At 36.2% G+C, this 21,556-nt stretch overlaps 1 protein-coding gene across 2 annotated transcripts in view; it reads left to right on the top strand.

Annotated features, from left to right (window-relative positions):
- The window catches only part of MLLT10 (MLLT10 histone lysine methyltransferase DOT1L cofactor), a 123,884-nt gene that overhangs the window by 31,536 nt on the left and 70,792 nt on the right, over positions 1-21,556 (top strand). For both annotated transcript variants that reach the window (XM_054273641.1, XM_054273640.1), the window contains exons 4-7: positions 3,299-3,408; positions 9,584-9,687; positions 13,575-13,668; positions 15,612-15,707. In XM_054273641.1, the coding sequence (XP_054129616.1) occupies positions 3,299-3,408; positions 9,584-9,687; positions 13,575-13,668; positions 15,612-15,707 (404 nt within the window). The remainder of the gene's footprint in view (positions 1-3,298; positions 3,409-9,583; positions 9,688-13,574; positions 13,669-15,611; positions 15,708-21,556) is intronic.

Below are 21,556 nucleotides of genomic sequence, written 5' to 3'. Positions count from 1 at the left end.
GTAGTTGTCTAAAAGAGAAGGAAATGTCAGCAGAGGATCAGGAAGGTGTGTTTGCACTGTGTTACATAGTCAGAAAGGCTCTCAGGTGAACAAAACATGACAAGTAAAACTGTTTGTAGGTTAGTAGCTGGTTCTCTCATCAGTGGGACCAAGGACATCTCTCACATGTGGGCTCTAGGTGTCTGTGCTTCTCTCCTTCTGCTTTGTAGCTATAGTGGCTACTCCCTTGATGCTTGGGAAAATGGTTCTTGTTTGCTTTTTTTCTGTTTTCCTCCTACTGTCTGGTTCTTATATGGCAAAATGGAATCTTCTTGACCTCCCTTAAGTATAAAAGTTTAGTGGAGGAGTCTACAGACCTTGAGTTCTCTGTGGAGATTGCACAGGACCTTTAGACAACCAGTTCTTAACCACATTTGTTATGGAAAAATATCTTCCTTACTCTTCCTAAAGGGAACTCTCCTTGACACTTCCAGGTCAGCTGAGTGTTGCTCTCTCACAATTCTGTATTTCTTCACCAGTTAAACTTTGGACAAAAGAATATTTAAGAACTTGTGTATGGGGTGTCTTGAATCCAAGTGGATGCTGGTGCTGGAGTTAGGCTTTTTTTTTGGTATAGGCATTTGAGGCTGGTAACATAAGGGTGCTGCAACCACCCCTCTGGTTAAATTATTGTTGGACATTATTGTGATTTATTATATTTTTGTGATTTTCCAACAAGGCCAGATAATCTGGCATCTGAAGGTGCCAGATAGAAACCAATGGAAAATGTCCCTTGTCCTCAATTCTGTGGGCACTTACTAGCATAGGCTCAAAAAGTGTTTTAGTGCTGTGGTGCTTCATTTGTTTCATTATATAGATCCTGGGTTTGGCCTCATGAAAGTTAAAAGCCTGTTACTGGCCACAGCTGTTTTGGATGTGTACTTCCCATTTGTAAATAGGAATGTATTGTAGTGTTTTGATTTTTTTTTTTTTTGGATAGTGGTGTAGTGGTGGAGCATTATTCCATTAAGTTGGTACTGAAACTGGTTCGTTATAAATTCTTTACCTTCCTAAATTTCAGTTCACTTTAGTAACTGATTTCCCTCCCTAATGTCTCTGGTATATTTTGTATATTTACATAATAAGTTTCCGTTATATGTAACTGTAACTAGAATACAGACTTAATTGCATATGTGGTAAAAGCTTTGGCCATCTGATTATGTGTAGCCAACTGAAGAAGGTTTATTTTTTTTCAAAATTTCAGTGTCACTTTTTTATTGGTTTAATGGCTTTATTAGATAAATGGTGTTTCTATTTGAGTTAATTTTTTGAGAGAACATTTAAAGATAAATATTCATCATTAACACCATACTAACATTTATTTGTCTTTAGTAAGATGATTCTGGCTTAAGGCAGTTTGCAATTCTTAGAAAAGCCCTTATAAACACTTTCCCTGAAGATACTTCAAGTAGACAAGTGAACAAAAAAGGTTGTGGTTTTTATAGTTTTTTCCCCATAGTCTGTCTGTTAATGATAATTTTAAAATGGTCTCTTGAAACAGGTTTTAAAAGCAGCTCAAGTTGTCTGTTTATACTTTTTTTTACTCTACGCTTTTATTAGTCTCATGCCTTTTCTGTACAGAATAATTCTAAAGACTGTTTTGAATAAAGTTAGGGAGCAGCACAGATATTGTATTTAGTAGCAGTTGAAACACTAGAAGGATATGTGTGGTGTTACTGTAACTGTTGTGTGTGTGTGCACTCTCCATTTTTCATAGGAATTGTAACTACCAGTTTAGTAAATGGAGAGGGGAAACACCAGATCCCTTGGCAGAAGCTGGAGAGGATTGGTGCTTTAAGAAAAGTATCTGGAATTGCATATGTGCTTTTTCTTCTAAATGCCATTCCTGAGTCTCAACAATACCACTGTGAGCAAGCACAGCTTTGTGTTTAGCTCGGTTTAAGAGTCAGTACAGTTCGGTGAAGAAATTAAGACCTTTTAAATTCTGTAGAGTAGTTGAAAAGAGAAAATCCAAGATGAAAGCTCTGAAAAGTTTGCAGTGAGACAGTAAATGGTGGGGTTTCTGTTTAAATTTTTTTCTGGTTTTTGGGGGGGGGGGGTTTATTACTGTTGTTGTTTTTATTTTTATTATAGCATGTGCTTGCACAATGATAATTTACTTTGCTTGCCTAATCTAATAACCTGCTAGATTATCTAATTATTTAAGTCTGTCATTTTACGTCCTTAATGTTTGCATACAAGTCAGCCTGGGTAGGAGGAAAGCAGAATTATTTTTAAAGTTTACTGAGGGTCTTGTGACAAGAGACTTTAGTTTTCCTCGTGGGGAAGAAGAGAATTTATACCAGGTGATTAGCTGCACCAAATTCACTTCTGGATGCGATGATGATACTTGTAATAATTCTATTATTCATGTCACTAAAGCAATATGTTGGATTAACTATGTAGCAGCAAATCTACAGTTATGGCATATGGTTCTCCTCTGAAACAAACCAATAGCTCCCAGAATCTCTGTTGAAAAAAGGCTTCCAATTCGTAGGTTTGTTTCTGACTTGGAATTTACCCCCACCTCCATCCAACCAAATGCCAGACAATTCAGAATGCTGGCTTTCTTAAAATGTTGTTAAAGCACAGTATGGTAAGTAACTAACTATTTACTGATCCCAATGTAATAAATTAGAATATGACTGGATATAGGTATTTGTATTCCTATGAAAAAACAAGTTGGCCACAACTTTATAAATGGAAAAGCAAGAGATAGCATAGAGGGGATGTGAGGGTGTGCATATGTGTTGCAATTTCTATCTACAGAAAGAAACAGGAGTCTATTCAAATCAGAATGATGTTTTTAAAATAAAAATTATACACAGAAGTCTTCTATGATGCCATGCTTGTAAGAATATCGGTTTGGTCAGATGCTGCTTCCTTTTTGCAGGACTTGGAGTGGTAGTTTTTATGCATTGACTGTATTAATCCAAGAAATTAAACAAAATAATAATTTTTCTGTTTGTGTGTCACTGTTTGTATAAATCATTAGTATTTGAATTTCATGGAGTATTACATATATAAATTCTCTCTGACTACATTAAAAAATGTATTACTGATCATCTGAACTTTGGATAGCAGAAATGAAATGTAAACATGACTTAAGTGTAATTTATGTCCTTAATATTCTAAACAGTTAAAGTAGTAGTTTGTGGAAAAAAAGTGTTGTAAAAGGTTCTTTGTACTGTAATTGTACTACATTGAAATTTCCTTTAAGCTTCTAGAAAACATTAAATACAATTATAACTTTTTGTAGGTTGGGCTCATGTGGTTTGTGCTCTGTACATTCCCGAGGTGCAGTTTGCAAATGTTTCTACAATGGAGCCTATCGTGTTGCAGTCTGTTCCTCATGATCGTTACAATAAGGTATAATTCTATGTCTTTTTACATTTAATGTATTTATTTTAAAACTTCTGAGATTTTATAATATTAAACTATGCTTCTTAGAATGCACTTTATATAAAATTCCTAAATGTCTGCAGTAATGCTGTAAGTTTTCTGCAATGTCTTTATGATAAATTGAAGAATTAAGAAAGCTGTGTTATTAAATTAAGCTGTAAGGTTATCTGCCATGTCTTATTAGTCTTTAGATTAGGGACTGTTTCGTTAATTGAAAATGCCATGATCTTTGAATAACAGTTTATTTTGAAAGGAATCTGAAATACTTTCTATAGGTTAAAATACTATTGCAGCTTATATGAGATTTTATTATTAAGTACCACAAAGTCCTAGTGTTTTAAGTGTTGATATTAACATAAATATGTTTATAAACCTTTCTTTTAGGACAGAGAGGTATGCTAATATATTAAGGCAAATACTTGCAGACTTTTGCCTTTGCAAACAACATTGACTTTAGTAGCATTATTTGCTTATAGGAGAATGCTTGTAAGTAATTGTCAGTGAGATGGAATGTTTTATAAAGTGTGGTGAGACTTCAAATAAAAAAAAGCCCAAAAAGGCAGAGCTATAAACCAGTAGGTTATTATTGTTCTTTATTGATAGTTACATTTTTCTTATTTCACTTGTGTTACTTTCTCCTCACTTAACTACATTGGTTTTTCTATGTTCCCTTCTGCAGATGCAAACTGTCTGAATTTCTGATTAGTTGTGTTACATCTTTTTCTTGTGTTGTTCTTTTAACCTCTAGTTTCTTTTTATTTTTTACTTTATTTTATGGTAGTTTGTGGATAATGGAATAAAGTAGGAATAGACTGTGTTATAAAAAAGAGAAAGAAGAAAAAGGCATACATCTCCTCTTGTGTTCTTCCTACAGGGAGACCAGTCCCTGTTCACGTTGCTTCTGTGACTTCTCACACCCCCCACATCCCCTTTCCAAGTTTCCATCTTTGATTTATGGGCTCCCTCTCAATGTTTCTAGCCTTTTTCCTTTTTTCATTCTTTGGTCTTTTTCTTTTCTGTTCACTTTCTCCAGTTGCTGTCAATGTGTTTTGTCCATCTTATTTACCAGTGTAGCTGAAAAACCAGGAGTCAAAGTCTTAAGTTTTTCTTAAGCTTTCTCATTACTGTCTGAGCATCTCTATTGGCATCTCACTCTTTGCTTCCCTCTGCATTTACAAGAACATGCAACAAGATTCAGTACAGAGCTAATAAAATGTTTCTGCTTGGGCACAAAGCGCTAAAGATTTCCTATAACTGATGAGTTTATTTCCTCTCTCTCCTCAATTCTGAGGAAACAGAACATGTGTTTTCTTTTTCCTTGAATAGCAGTCAGTCATAATTTTTTTTAATTGGTAGTGTTTCTCCCTTAATGTCCTTCTGAAATTTCATGGAACACTTTGAATTTTGTTTTATCTTGCACTATTTCCATTGATGGTAATTGGATATTGGATGAGTAAATCCTTGTAACTTCAAAAAATGTACTCTGCATCTTTTACTATTTCTTGTTGACAAAATCCATTGTTTTTCTCTCTCTTTAGTCTTTATTAATTCCTCTTCATCATAACTTAAGTTTCTTCTTTCTCAAACAGTTCTTGTTCTAAATGTGTGACGATACAGTTGTGTTTGCTATTAAAATTCTAGTTTCCATTGTTGATACTTAGTGTATTTTTCTTTCTCACTAGATAGTTACTAGCACCATACAGTTTATGTAGAGAGAGTTCCTGGTGTTGTCCAGTTCTTAGTTCTCTGTGCTCTGGGCAGGTGTTCTGACTGAGGTCTATTTTCCATGCTAGCAGTCAGCCTAAAACTATTTTTCATCAGACCACTATGGTTTATTATGAAGTACAATGAGATCAGTGTCAGAAATGCCAAAGTTTGGGGTCACACCCCTAGCCTGCAAATTATATTATTTTTGTTCCCTGTTTTTACAGAACTCAGATTTCACTGTCATTATTTGGTCTTTTTGGGTCAGGGAGATAGCAGCTGTGGGTGTCAGGGGAATCCAAGAAATGGTTATACTGCAGTTGCTGCAGCAAACCTTCTGAAAGCAATCAAACTGCAGGGCCAGCAGCAGTCTAGTTTTGAATTTAGAGAAGTGTTGGCTGGCAGGGAACTCCCAACTCTGGCTAAGTCTGTAGCTGCTGCTGAGTTTAGCACTGCTGTGGTTAAACTGCCATGGGTTCCCAAGTAGGCTGTTCTTGAGCAATATCCCCCAAAACCAATACAACTATTAGTTCCCTTTTCATGTAGCTTGCAGTAATTTCACCTTCTACTCCTATTGCTATTCGAGATAAATTGTGTTTATTTAAAGGATACTTTTTTTAGATCAGAAATTTTGTAAAGCATTTTACTCTGACTTTATTAATTTGCGTAAAAATGGAAAGAAAAGCTGTTTTTTTGAGAAATAGGTGTGACAAACAGTTCTTGAAACATTTGTTGCACATTGAGAACAAATGTAAACATGTAATTAGGGAAAAATTACTGGAGTTGTTTCTTTTCTTAGAGAGGCTTAGTGATAATTTCATTCTGTTTGTCAGCTCAGGTTGGAATAGGAGATTTTAAGTAAGATATTATTTCCTATGAAGTTCTGAATAATTCTCTGTGCATGGCTGGATATACACAGAACACTAGCATATAGAATTGGGGGAAAATAGAGGCCAAAGAAAATTACCATAAGGGAGAAATTATACTGTAGTCTTTAAAGTAAATATTTTTGAAGTTTTGCCAGGACTTAGTACTTAATGAAATGTTTGGAATTTTCCCTGTGCACTTGTTTGCACAGTACTATAATTATATTATAATATAATTATAATACTGTGCAAATATATTTATATTATATAAATATATTATAATATGCAGTATTACTAAGTACAGTAATCTTAAATGCAAGAAGAAATGCTGTAGATACCAAAGCATGGGGCTTGTCCATATAGAGATGTTTGGCTGCTATTTCCCTGAAGTTTGCCTGTTTCAGGGATAAAAACCATCACATTACAGAATGAATCCACTGAATGATTTGATTAATGAGTTAGTCAATAATAGTTAGCTATTAGGAAAGTTCTTCTTTCTTTGTTGCTTCCAAAAAAGAAGTGGGCTATTAGTTGCTCTTCTTTTGAGAACTAGGTGTTTCTTATTCCTTGGATGGTTATGCATGGATAACATATATTTATTTTATGTCAGCTTCTTTTGTCTCTTTTAGGTTCATTTGAAACTATGTGATAATTTTATATAATTACTGCTTTTAGTAGTGTCTTTTAAGAACTGATTTAAAGATAAGTGCATTTGGAGTTTCTTCATTTGCCTTGTAGTGAATGCAGCTGGCAAACTTTTCTTTCAGTACTTGCTGCAGCAATGAGAAATTTCTGTGCAATTCCTAGGTTTGATTTTGTGCTCAGAGAATGCCATTGGGTAGCTGTTAGAGTAAACTATTTCTGAAATCACTTTTTGCCTTATAATTTTTTTTGTCTCGTCTTCCCTTCTGTTTGCTTTTGCAAAGAAGGTTTACACTTTGAATCTTTGAGGGGAAAATACTGACAGTAACATAAAGACAGCTGTGCAAAATATGTATTTTGCCTTTAAAGGAAGTAAGATATTTGTTCTGTTTCTGAGTAAAATTTCCTTGCTGAATCAAAAGCTTTTGCTTCTTTCCAGTGAATTTGGGAGAGTACTCTCTTCCCTTAAGAGCTTTGAAGAAGAGCGCAGCTGTGGGTGGTAGGACACAGTTTTAAACTTCCACATTTCAGAGGTGTAGCATTTGTATGGATTTCCAAATACATGCAAGTCTTCCTTTGTGAAAGAAAAGCAAAGGTTTTCAGGCTTCTGGGATTGTTTGTGTGTCTAAGAGAAGGTACAAATATGAGAAGCTCAGCTGTAGAGAACTTACTGTCTGTTGGAACCTTCTTTGTCCCTGTTTCATATGGAATACTAGGAAACAGGTTTAATGCTTCTCATGACTATTGCAGGAAAGTTCTTTGAGCTTCTTAAAATGAGTAGTCAGCCCACCATGTTGCATTTAAACTTGTTAATAATGTAGCTTGTAGTCATTTTTTAGTCATTTTACTGTAAATTTCTCCAAGAGGTCCCAAAACAGAGACCCTACATGTAGGGTAAATATTGAAAGATGGGACTCTGCCTCTCTACTAAGTGGAATGCTTGTATTGCTTTTCTTCAATGAGGAAAAAACTGTAAGAACTTGAAACAAAACTCTGAAAAAAACAGAAAGTAATTGGAGATTGAGTTTTATGGGGTTTATTGAACTCTCTCTTTATAGAGGTATCTTACTTTGAAGTTACTTACACTTAATACAGTGACTCAGATGAGGTTGATAGATCATGACCTTGTTCATTCCTAAAATCTAAATGTGTCAGGTCATGGTATGGAAAGCTGAAAAGCAGCCAGTCTCAGACCCTGTCAAACAACTGAATTATCAGTGTTCACCACCTTGAGGTACAAAAGAAGCAAGGCAAAGAATTAAGTAGGATTATCCCCTTTCTGATCTTTTAAATGTTAGGTTATAGGGTATGATTTTAGGATATATTAGCTTTTAAAGTAGTGTGGAAACTGTACAAAAATAACTCTCCTACCTTCAAGTCTTGCTTATTAACAAAAATGCTTTAGTTAGCTGACACCTCCTGTTAAATGTTGTTCTTAAAACCTCTGTAACAGGCTGTTCTGATCTCAGAATTTCACTCATTTTCCTGTTTAAGACTGGTTTTGCATTATATAAATTTGTAAAAAAATTTCAGTGGTCTCCTGGTCCATTTTTTTCTACTATGTTTTCTGCTACCCATGATTGATGTTGTTTGCATTTATTATTCTACTCATTCTCTACCTCACTGAAAGGAGGTTGTTATAAAATTATTAGTCAATTAAAATAGAGACAATTTTATTTTTTGGCACAAAGAAGTTTCTCTTTTCTCATTAAGGATCTTATAATGAGGTTTCTACAGAGGTAGGAGTGTTCTTAATGTTTAATACTCAGTAAAGTTCTCTCATATAAAAACAAACATTTAATCCACCTCAGTACTGGGTGATACTTTCATTAAGAATCTCTTCTAAAATTGTTAAATTTTACACATGAATGTGATATTATATAGAATCTCTCTGAATGCTCTTTCAGTAATTAGGACAGGAAAAAGTGAAAAGTGATTTAGTTTTGCTTGATGTTTCTCCCTGGAATGCTGGTGAGAGGTTGTAGTGATACTTTTATAGTAGTAAGCTTCCATACAGTATGTATCCATATTTATCAGCCACTTGTTTGAAAAAAGAAAAAGTGAGAATTGAATAGTGAGAAAGAATTTGGATATTTAAAATTTCTTTCTTCTGTTTTACTGAGAATGTTTTTGAAAATATTAAAAATTGCCATGGCATCCAGTAAAAGAAATAAATTAATAGAAGTGCTATGAAAAGATTTCCAGGTACTAAATAGCTTGTTTTGGAGGTTGGAATATGTTTGGTATACTCATTCAAGCTTTTTTACAGAAGGTTCTTGATGGATTAATTTACAAGATGTTCATAGGGCTGTCCAAGTCATACTGAAGTAGTCATCCAAACAATGCAGAGTTTGGTTAAACACCAATTTAATTAAAAGTAGCTAAGCATCATATGAATATTGAAACATGCTATGACACTTGGAAAATTCTTTGCACCAAATGTACAAATAAAATTTCAAGTTTGCAGACTTTTTGTAATTGTGTAGATATATATATGTATATACACACCCTATGGCATATTATACCATTAGGCACTCAGTCTGATGTTTCTGAATTCCACAAATACAGGTTATATTAAATGAATATGAAAATTATTGAGACTTAAAAGGACATAAATGCAAACTTGAAAGGAAGGACAGTTGGGAAGCCTAATTCTACTAACCCTTGGCTGTTTAACCCTTTGGCTGGTTGACAATGGTATGAAATGTAAGCAAATTAGTAATTGTACTGCCTCAACGTTGGTGAAGTGTTACACAAATCCCAGGAGTCTACCAGGTGATCTCCTTTTGCTAACAAGCATGATTAGACTTTCATAAGGAAGTTCTTAAACCAGCTTAGCTGCAAAATCCAGTAGTTCTCAGCCTAGGATCTTCTGTAACACAGAATTTGTTTGTATACTTCTTATCAATTAAGTATTTTCTCTTTGATAGACATGCTATATTTGTGATGAACAAGGCAGAGAAAGTAAAGCAGCCACTGGTGCTTGTATGACATGTAATAAACATGGATGTCGACAAGCTTTTCACGTAACATGGTAAGTATATTTTATTATTTAATATCTCTGATGTTCAGAAAGAATCAATTCACACAGTGTAATGAATAAGCTCCTTATTTAGAACATCTTTTGAGTAAAGAAATACAGCAAAGTGGTTTGTTTTTATAATAGTGTTTACTAACAATATGGCAGTGGCAGCATAGATTTTGCTGTGAGCTGCAGAAACAGTCTGATAATACTCCCTTGGGTGGCATTAAATGGTGTGTGCTCCTGGGAATAAGTATAGGGGAGTTTGGAGTTTTTTCTTGGTCTTAGCTTATTTTTCTTAGAGGATGTTTAATAGGATATGGGAGTATGAGGACAATGTTTTTTAGCATTGCCTGCTAACTGATTTTGATGTTTACTTGTGGTAAATCAGTGGGAAAATTACTGAGCTGTATGTAAAAAGGCACTAGCCTCACCCTTTCTAGTATGCATTTCCAAACATTTGGGAGTAACTCACTTCACTGGTTTTATCTAAATGATACAGATCATCCTGAACTATTCAGATTTCATGTGTTACTGCTGGAGGAAAAAAAGCTGTGTCCTCCACCATCTGATTGATTCCACTTTAAGATATTTAGTTTTCCTTGCGTTCAGGAGATGTTTGTTTCACTTTATGGACTTCTAAAAGAGGCTGGATAATTAGATTAAACCACATGTCAACAGGTAAAAGGAAGCAAAAAGAGTTCCACTCCAAAATTTGCAGGCATTATTTGTTTCTTCAATTTCAGCAGGGGTTATTTCACAGTAGTGGGCAGATATATCTAGGCTGTCTGGCTACATAATCTATGGGTTTACCTGTTTTGTGACTGCCCCAGTATGCTGCTTCATGACCAGTAAAATGTATTTTCTTCAGTGTACCCAAGTGATAATTTGTATGTCTTGTGGAGATCTTGAAGGGTTTAATTCCATTGTTTTGCTGCTGATAATCTTGGCAACTCTTCATTTTTTTTAAATTGCTTGACTGCTTTGCAGGTTTTATTCTTTCATAAGCATCTGATTTTTCATTGCATGTGATCAATGCCAAGTTTCTTTTTATGGTGAAAATGGATTGTATTCCTCAAAGCATGCATACCATGTAAAGGGATTACTTACAGATGTGAAAAAATGTGTACATCCAAGCACTTGTATGAAAAGGTCTCTTTCCTTTCAAACACTTGGGTACATACAAGAGTCCTTTTCATCTTCTTACTTTATTCCAAAACCCTGAATGCTGTGAAGAGCATAAGACTTTCAGTTGAATATTAAAACAGCTATCTTGCCACTTTTTAGAATGTTTTGGTTCAAAAACATGGTCTATACTACAAAATGATATCTAGCTGGAGAGAGTAGTAGTATGGCTGGAGATAATTAGAGGTTTCTGTAATATTAAAAAAATGGAAGAAAAACATGAAGACTACCAGAAATCCAGGACAAGGTGTTTTAAATTGAGATTATCAGAATGATTGTCTAATGAAAAATTAGTTTGAGTGCATGTTTTTTTTTGTAAGAGGAGCTTAAAAACAATACATCTTTGCTTGAAGACATCCTCTTAATTATTTTTTTCTAGTTTGTATCAGCTGTAGATGGGCATATATTTAGTATTTCTGGGTTTTCCAAGAACGTATTTTTAAAAATCTGTAAAAATTAACCACATTATATAATCTTCTTTAATTTAAATACTCCCGTGTATATTTTGACTGTAACATTGCATAATTATGGTGTCTTGGTTTGAAAGACAGGTGTCTGCCAGGGAAGGCAGCAGCCTCCCTTAGAATGGAGAGTATGACCCCCTCCCTCCGAATTATTATAACTTTGGAATTAAGGGTCTTTCAGCCAAGGATATGAGAAAAGGAAAAACAGTTCATTAGTAGTCTGTGTTTGTATAACAAACAAACAAAAACGGTGGCAGCAACAACAAACAAAAGCACAAACGGTAGGCGCTCGGTCCCGCCTCACTCAAGGCCATTTCTCCGTGGGTGCAGTTCCGGGCCCGGCCGGCAGGGGCGCTGCTGGCTCCTGCCCGGGGCGCTGTGCTCAGCTCGGGGAGCGTGGCGCGGTAATGGAGGCTTGGCGCAGAGGGGAGGGGATGGAGGAGAGGCTTTGCTTTACAAACCCCTTGGGACAGTCGGTCCTGGTGCTCCAGCGGGACCCTCGGGAGCAGCGAGCTGGAACGGCAGGAACGGGCACATTCGTGGAGTGGTAGATGAGATCATTAGGAAAATTAATCCACAAACACCAGAGGTTTATGTCCAAAAAGGAGACAGAAGAGTCCTTTTACTTTATTCGAATAAAGGGAGAGGCCATGGAGCATTGCCCTGGGATCTTTCAGATTTTTGGAGGACGCAGTTTATCCTAATTTCAGGGCTGCATTTCCCTTCTCTCTTTCCCCATTGGCTGAGGTACTTGAGAGAGACTTCCCCGAGTGCCTGATACCAAGAGATTCCCCTCTAATGTATAACCCCCCCTTTTAATTTTTAATTCTTATGGAATTTAGAGGTTTTTCTTCTTTCATTCCTCAATCAGGGGAATCCTTCCCATTGTTTCTTTTATCTCCCAGTGCTAGTTTTATCTACCAGCAGACCCACAGCTTGTTTGTAAAGACAAATCTGCTATTCCTCTCAATGTGTGTCAGAAAACCGCGGGGATGTCTGGGCAGGCAGGGGCTGTGGGGCCACAGTGTAGCAAAGACCGAGTAGTGGCGGAGAAGGTGGGCGGGCGGCAGGGCAGTGGCATCAGCCTCCCGAACAGGGCAGGGAGCGATTCCCTTGGGGCAGGGATGGGGGACAGTGGCGTGGTTTCCCCTCAGCATTACCAGATGGGAAGCGGGATTCCCTGTTTGGTGAGGTATGGTGCCAGCAAGGGCCCAGTGCAGCAGAAGAAAGGCAGCAGGAGGCTGAACCCCGCAGTGGTGACCAATTCTCCCCACTGCGACTGCAGCCTCTCCCCTCCATGTGCCGAGAGCTCTCTAGAGCTGGCAGCTGCCCCAGCCCCCTTTTCCCCAGCCCCATTCTCTGCTATCTCTGCCCCTCCCAGAGAAACCCTCAGGTAAGAGAAGCGCAGCCAGGTGCCCTCCTCCCCCGAGTTTGGCAACTTCTTTTTTCTCTCTTAAGTACCCAGTCGTTGTTGTCTCCTAGCAACATATGGAAGAAGGTTCCCTAAGGGAAAGAAACAAAAGGAAAAATCCTAAACTCTGACATGTGGGAATGAAAATTATGGAAGATGTAACAATATTTGGGTTGTCAATATCTAAGTTGGTTTTGATAAGGAAAATATATCAACATTACAAATGGTGAAAAGCAAAATTGCTTTGTAAAAATTATACTAGAGTAAGGTAATAATTAGTCTAGTCAATGCAACTTGTAATTGTTGATCTTTTTAAAAAGAGATTAGCCTGCTGCAGTATTTTAAACTAGTAAATACAGTTTGATTTATTATGTAGTTCAAGTTAGATTTAAAAAAACCAGTAATTTTCATTGTGAATCAGAGACGAATGTATGCAAGTTCTGAAAAAACTGTAGTTCTTTGGAACTACAGTATGGTTTTGTTAAAAGCTGTTCTTTCTTTAGATTTTTTTTTGCTTGAATTTGAGTTAAGAGTCATTGCAGATTGCTTTGTTTATTTATTTGTGCAAGTAGCTGCATAGTAAATGTAGATGTGCAAGCTGTAAGCTTGTGTGCGTGGCTTAAAGATTCTGACAAAAGGCAACAGGCCAAAATATGAATTATATGTGTTTTTCCCTGGGCTACAAAGGTCGGTTGTGTGTTCACATGCCACTGGAAGTTATTTGTGTGGAAATCTCTTACTAATTGCAGATATAAGGAACCATATGTTATCAGCTGTGATATTGTGGTACAAACTGGTGTAAAATGGCTTTCCTTGAATGTTGTCTGGTTTATTTTTAGTGCACAGTTTGCAGGACTTCTTTGTGAAGAGGAAGGCAATGGTGCAGATAATGTCCAATACTGTGGCTACTGTAAATACCATTTTAATAAACTGGTATGTATTTATTAAATTCTATAAATAAATGTTACTGACTTATTTTTTATTCTGAGTTGCCATTAGCATTAGAAATAATATTTTCATGTAGTTCGAAAAAGTAGGTTGTATTTCATTAAAACAATGTTTTAATCACAGTTACAGAAGTGCTAGCTGGAAGTGTTTTTATAAGTGGTTACTTTATAGATGTGTGGGTTTTCCCCCTCTGCCAGAAATAGCATGCACATTTAGTGGGTGTTTTTCATTGAGTTCCTGGAACGTTTTCTTTTGCTATTTATTTAGGTGCCTTCTAGGAATTCAGTCCATTTTGGAATAAACTAGAAAATACTACTTCTAGAGAATAAAGAAGTACTCCATATTTTTCTGCTTCTATTACTCTTCTGCCCAACCTCTTTTGTTCTGTCTCTCACTGTGTAGCCAGTCAGTATTCCCTTCTTGTAGGTTCTCTGAAACACAACCTTAAGGAAGTGACCTGAGGTTTGATTTTTTAAAAAACAAACAAGAAAAGAAAAACATTGAAATTTCTCAGTTAATGCAGAAGGTTTTGGATCAGACCCCTGGAGTCTTTCCTTTCACTTTTTAATAGTTTGACAATTCCAGATATCTGTTTCTATGTACATGTGCGAGTGTGTGGACTTGAGGGGCTTACTGATGTTTTAAAAATGTTATTTATTAATACTAAAATGTGCAGACTTATGTTCAAATACGCTTGTAAGTACAGTTTAACGTGCAGATTATTTTTCACTGCTAAAAAAGTTGAGTACTTGGTGTGACTTTTAGGTTGCAGCGCGGTGAAAACACAGGACCAATCAACAATTTAGTTTCTAGAAGATTAGCTTGGTGAGGTTAGTTTTGTGCCTTTGTGAATACTGATGAATTTGCTTCATAATGAAGACAAGTCAGGGCTTTCTAGGCCCTTACTAAGCTAAGATTTTTTTTTTACTGTTTTGAGCTAAGTATTTACAAAAAAAGTGAAAACGATCTCTTATTTAGTGGCAAAGGCAAACCTTTACACTGTTGTGCCTTTGATTTGAATGTAGCAGTGCTGCTGTGATTGAGAACAGGTATGTTTATTTAAAACCCAAGTTTTATGATAAAGACATAACTCTATATTTGACATACAATTAGTTAGGTTTCCATTACAAAGCTGTGGTGGTAAGAACAGTAAAAACTGACAAGATTGTTTTAAGTGTTTCAATTTTTCTTTAAGTTTGTTATGACTGTTAATGCCTGGTAAATACAGATGCTTAGTATTTACTGCTGAAGATGGTGGGTGTTCTACTGAAAACTGGTTGACAAAAGAGTGGCCTGAAGTGTCTTTAAATGCTTCCTCAGTTACAAGAAAACCAACATTTAGAACACTGGCCTAGCATAAAGTATTTGCAGTCCTGAACTAGGTTCTCAGACATTACAGAAATACAGGCAATTACATCTGCCACTTATAATCACAGACATGACTGTAGCATTCTTTATCCTGGTTTTTAATCCATTTTAATGAAAATATACCAGACAGATCGCTTGAATAATAAATAAATCATGAAGTCACCTTACAATGCACTTCAAGCATGTGTCAGGGCATTACTGTGGTTTCATGGGATACTCATTTGAGCAGCATCTTTTTTGTTTTATGTTATGAAAACTTGAAAATGTGTCTAGCATCTTTTAACCTTTAAAAAGTGGCATATTTCATTTCTCTGTGGAAAGCATATCTTGCAAATTTGTGGGAGGTGTAAAAGTTGATACAGGGACAGGCTTTTTTCCTGGTATATATTCAGTAGTCCTTGTGAATTTTAGTGTCAGTAATTAGTCAGCTTTCCAGTAACTGAAGCAATGAAGTTTTTTTCCTCAAGCAGTAAAGCATCTTGTCAGTGGAAATGCTTTATACTTTTTATTTATTCAAATGGTTCCTTTTCTCTGTCCATAAATATATTTTCTCTTTTTAGAAAAAGAGCAAACGGGGATCTAATAGGTCATATGATCAAAGTTTAAGTGATTCTTCCTCTCACTCTCAGGATAAACATCATGAGAAGGAGAAAAAAGTAAGTGGATTTGTCGTTGCTAATTATGTGGCACATCTGCTTAAAAGTAGCCCTTTCTGGTAAATTTAATTTTGGCTGAAAAGCGTGAAGAAAATCTTGTTCTGAAGCACTGAATAATAAATAACAGGTGATAAACCAGAGGTACTGGCATCCAATTGGAAACCTCTTCAGGTGCATTCGTACATGCACTTCTCTATTTCTGTTTGCATTCAGTTTTGTGATACTGAAACATATCCATTGGGAAGGCTGTTCCATGCAGCTTGCTTTGCTTTAATTTTCTGTTAGAGCTTTTCTTGTATACTCTTTGTGACTACACGAAGAAGAAAACCAGCAGTACAGATTTTAGCAACTGTGTGGATAAACACGTGCATCTAATTCCTTATGTTTCAACCTGTTATATCTTCCTCTCATCAAAGAACTGACATCTCTTCTTGACACATTTTACTGGTACCAGTGGTCAAGCCCACTGTGCTGGCAAAATACCTTCTTACTCACCTGGGAAATATTGCTGTGAGGGTACGAAGAACATAACTGCTGATTTCTAATGTTGCCATACTCTTTTAATGATCTGACTTTGCATATTATTAAAAAATAATTTGAAATCTATGATGATTATTATTTTTAGGTTTTAATCACTGCTGCATTAACAGTTGTCTGTAGGAAATTTGTCATCTAAATTCAACTGAGGGTGATAACAGACACAATAATGCAAATATGCTTTGGCACTTTTTTTAGGCCTCTAAGAATACATACAGAACTGCTCACCAGCACACGTGCCTGTACAAATAGCTTAATAGGATTTTGTGTGGATGTGGATAAACTTAGTTTTCCATTATTAAAAATCATTACATAGAAATTAGAATCAAAGAATCTTTTGATCAAATGTGTATTATACAAAGGAGCTATATTTATAGAAGCAGGAAATTGAATAGCAAATGTCAGTCTTTAGACTCTTAGTCTCCTTAATATTTGATTTGGATTTTTAAGATCCCTTCCATTTTGGATGGATATTGATTGCCAGTTGTTCTTGGATAATCTTAGAAAAAATCTAATCTTTAGACTTGTTTAATGGTGTACGTGAATCATTCTGTCTTTATCTGGTAATGCACATATCTGGTTGTGTCTTTATCTAGTTGAACCTCTAAATCTAAATTTAGGGCTAAAATAATAAAAGTATGGGGTTTTGGCAGACTTCTTTTTTCTTAGTTACATGTCGGTAGAAAAACCAATTTTGAATTACACACTACAGAATTAGCTGCATGGTAAACCCTTACTAATATTTGCCATGTTTTCTTCTTAGTTTTTCACTACTGGCATATTTTAGGTCATATTTTATCAAAGTGCGTGCACGGATTTTTACTCACATTGACAAAACTTGTAAGTTGGTGGGTTTTTGGTTTTTTTGTCTTATTGTGGGTTTTACTTTCTGTTTTTCTTAAATGAATTTTACTAAAGATACTGTGCTTCCCAGGTCATACCTGTGTAATCTACAGGGTACACTTGGAGGGACTTTCAAACTGAGCGTGTTCAGTCAATGGTGTCAGCTATTTTTTCATCTTATGCTGTTTATTTGATAAACTGTATTAAATATCTTGGAGGAGTAGGGCAGTTTTTTAGGGTGGCTTTCCTTATTTCCTCTTTTGTAAATCACATGAGAATCTAGATTTTTGTCATATTATAGTAAATATTTATATCTTTCTTCACTGATACAGTAGTGTTTGTGTGGGTGGGGCGCCCAAATCCCCCTCAAGACCACTGTAGTTTCTGCTGTATCTTTCATCTTCATTCTTTGGAAATTTGGATAATCTGATCTGTAGGCATCATTAAAGCTTTCTGTTTTGCCAAGCAGTAGCTGTACAAGTTGTGGTTTGGAACCACTTTTCTTGCTAAAACCTCAAAAGCTGTCCATTTGTGCATGTGAAATATTACACTGCAGTAAGAAACAGTGGGTCTGAAAATGTTAATATAGGTAACTGTAATTTTTACAAACAGGCTCAGCTGAAAGCCTGTGTTTCCCTTCCATAGTGTATTTAGTCTCTTCTGGGCATGCTGCCAACAAAATTGGTAGCTAATATGTAAGGGTATAATAATAAAAAAAACCCTGAACAATTTAAACCAAACCTTATGTATGATTTAATTTTCATGATGATGTTGAAGCTACAGAATAAATAACTTCATTATATTCTGATTACTACTGCCTAAGCATTGTTAGTTTCTGTGGCAAAGATGCTACTTTGAAATGATTTAGTGATGAGGCTGTGTCCCTTCTAAAGAGAATTGGTAGTATGTCACTTGACATTCCATTATAATATCCCTTTTCTTCAGGGCCCAGGTACTTACTCAGGCTTTCATGGGAAAACTTAGGCCACCATGAGGCTATGGAAGAATGCCTTTCTCTAATGTTATTGGCAGTCTTATATTTGGAAGGACTAAAGAAGGAACTAAACATATCTGGAATTGACCTTTGTATAATAAAAGTCTTTTTTTGCCACTAGCACGAAAATTAGGCAACATTACTAGCTTTATATGTTTATGACTTCTGAAAAATGTGACTATATTATGTAGTAATTAACTACTGTATAGCAGCTGAATTACACAGGTGCCTTTTCTACTAGAAGTGCTTTGGTCTGAGCTGACCTGGAAGAGAGAATTTAAAACTCTGCTGTAGTGGCTTATATAATGTAAATTAAACAAAAATGGGCTTGTGACTGAAGACTGCAGATGTCTAAGAAGTGATTGAAGAGGCAAAAAGCATAAAATAGTAACAAAGGGCCTCTTGTCACTATCATAGAAGTTGGAGAGCATCAGAGGAGAACCTAAAATGCAGGAGCCAGGATAAACACTGAGCTACTAATGCATCGTGGGCACCTTTTGCTGCTTTTGTTGTTCTTAAAGAAACATGACAGCTTTTCTGATTCTGTGGGTAGAAACTGGAACACCTTAGAACAGGATTTGGCAGTGAGACACACTCGCTGTGTTCCACTGTAGCTGGGAGTTTGGTTGGTATGCCCATGGGAAGGGGAGATTTAAACCATGTCTCTGCATTGAGAGTTCCCATAGGCTGTGTGCTGGTTTGGAACTGCCCAGACATCACCAGTGTGCTGTGCAGGAGCCTGTGCTCATGTGTCAGGACAGTGAATTTCATTTGGGAGAAAGGTGCTGCATGCTTTTTAATGAGTTTAATGAGCTGTGTGAACTGTTACAAGGCGCGTTGTAAACGCTCAGATCAAGTGTTCCCGGGGCATTTCCTCACTGTCTGCACAACTGACTGGGAAAAGGTAAAATGTGTGGGAATTTATAAAATCAGGGAGTTTTAGGAAGGTTGTAAGAGACAAGCCTCAGATACAGCAGAATTGTGAACAGTGCTAAAAAATAAATAGCTCAAAACGCTCTCCTAGCAACCCCGTCCTGTTCTCTGTAAATAAACTGCCAACGGCAAAATGGACCTGCCATGCGTCACAGAAGATTCTGTGGTAAAAATAGGATCAGATTGCAGGTTTTTGGGTTACCATTCAGTGCATAGACAGTAGTTTCTTTTGTATCTTGAAGAACAACAACAAAAAAAATCTTGTTTTAGTCTCAAGGAGTCACTTTATAGTGCTGTATAGAGTGTTTTAAAGATGATTCTAATTGTGTCATTCCTCTGAATTGCCTCATTTCATAAACTAAATGATGCTACTTGAACATTGGGGGTTTTCTGTAACTTTTTAGGGGGGAAAAAAGCTCCAGACTCATCTCAGTAATGTAGTATCCCATTGCATTTTTATTACATTTGTAAGTTTTGTTAATCAGTTTAGTATATTTGACTGTTTAATCCTTTCAACTGCTCTTAATGTCCGAAGCAAAATTGTAAGAATGCTAAAGATAACTAGAAGAAAAGTGGTTTGCAACCACTTCAAAATTATTTCAATTTTAGTAATTGAAGTAATACTAGATAAATATTATTTGAATAAGAACTGTGTGGTATAGATGCAAATGGTGATGTGTGTCTGTGTTAACTTACTCTAAATTCTGTTTAGTCAGAGGGAAAGAAGCATGCCTCTGAAACACCTCTAAAAGCTGACCAATAAATATAAACCACGTGTATTTCAGTGTATAGACACAGTAATATCTATCTAAGATGCAGAACCCAGTTTCTGTTTCCTAAAACTGAATTTTTGGGTTCCATGGGTTTGAAAAGAGATATATTTTTGTCCTTCCTTCTTTACTGTTGTTGCCAGTGAAGAGTGTTTCTCTTTCTGGACACCTGTTCTGTATTGACTTTCATAGGAGTGTAGTCTTTTCTTTTTTAATACATCTCTTCATGTCAAATTCTGTTGGAAGTCTAACTGTTTGGGAATACTGACAGCATGTGGCTGTGTAAACAAAATTTCATTAGAAAGCTACTCTGAGTGTATTTAGTAATAGATATTTTTATCTGCAGGATTAAGAGGAAAAGTGACAGTCTAGTTTGACTTGTTGCTCACTAAAATTCTCTGTCAACTTGTGCAGTGTTCTGTGTATACAACTGTCATCCTGATAATCAACTGCATGACATTTACTGGAGCTGGCACCAGCACAATGATCTCTTGTTGAGGTCAAGAAAAAATACTTAAGAATATAAGCTCATTTTAATTTATATTTTCTTTTATTTTATTAAGAGAGAAAGTAGGAACTTCCTGTCTCAATTCTCAAGATTACCATGGAATTACTGATTTGACTCCCTCATATCTTTTTAACCTTACAGTAACACATTATATATATTACTGACAAAAGAGTAATGCTTTTAGTATGCATTAGCACAGCAAACACCTCAGTAGCATTAAGCTTGTCAGCTGGGATTAGTTAATTATTATAAGATCAAAATGACAAGCATTCCACCTCAGGTAAACCTAAAAATTAGTCTGCAAGACGTAGAATTTTGTAAGGCTGCTTAGGTTACAGCTGTCTTTTTCCATCTCAAAGTACACATTTTAGTCTTTTTCTTTTACTGTGAAAGAAAATAAAACCCCCAGCCAGCAGCTCACCCTCACACAGGCACTTGCTCATTGTCCTCCGTTATGGGATAGGGGAGAGAATCAGAAGGGTGAAAGTGAAAAAACTTGTGGGTTGATATAAAGACAGTTTAATAGGTAAAGCAGAAATGTGCATGCAAGCAAAGCAGAACAAGGAATTCATTCACCACTTCCCATGGGCAGGTGTTCAGACATCCCTAGGAATGCTGGGCTCCATTAGTTGTAGCTGTTACTTGGGAAGATAAATGCTGTCACTGAACATCCCACCTTTTTTCTTCTTCCCTGACTTTTATATACTGAGTGTGTTGTCCTGTGGTGTGGGATATCTTTGGTCATTTAGGGTCAGCTGTCCTGGCTGTGTCCCTTCCCAGGTTCTGGTGCACCTCCATGCACATCCTGGTGGGGTGAGAAGCAGAAAGGGCCTTGGCCCTGTATAAGGGCTGCTCTGCAAAAGTGAGAACATTCCTTGTTATCAACACTGTTTTCAGCACAAGTCCAAAACACAGCCCCACACAAACTAGGTGAAGTAAATTAACTCTATACCATTCACAACCAGCATGATTCAATTCTATAGCTATCCCTGTGAGAGATGCAGAAGTAGAAGGTGCTTTGAAATTTCTTTTTCTTGGCTTTGGATTCTGGATTAATACAAGATTACTAGTACTTTGTAACAGTTTCTAGAAGGTGATGTTGATACTTTTTTATGAAGTTCTATATTTCACCCATACTATATCTTGGGTTCTGGTAGACCATATGCAGTTAAAGGTGAGCTATGATGTTAAGCTGACTGAGACAGGAAAATTGAATGGATTCCTTCTGTATGCCATTCTGCTTGCCTATTTCATGGTATGTATG

This window comes from Melozone crissalis, unplaced genomic scaffold (genome assembly GCF_028551555.1).
Source record: "Melozone crissalis strain CALT ecotype California unplaced genomic scaffold, PUWL_Pcris_2 ptg000016l_1, whole genome shotgun sequence".
NCBI lineage: Eukaryota > Metazoa > Chordata > Aves > Passeriformes > Passerellidae > Melozone > Melozone crissalis.
Note: the sequence above shows the minus strand (reverse complement) of the source record. Positions and strands in the feature narration are given on the sequence as shown.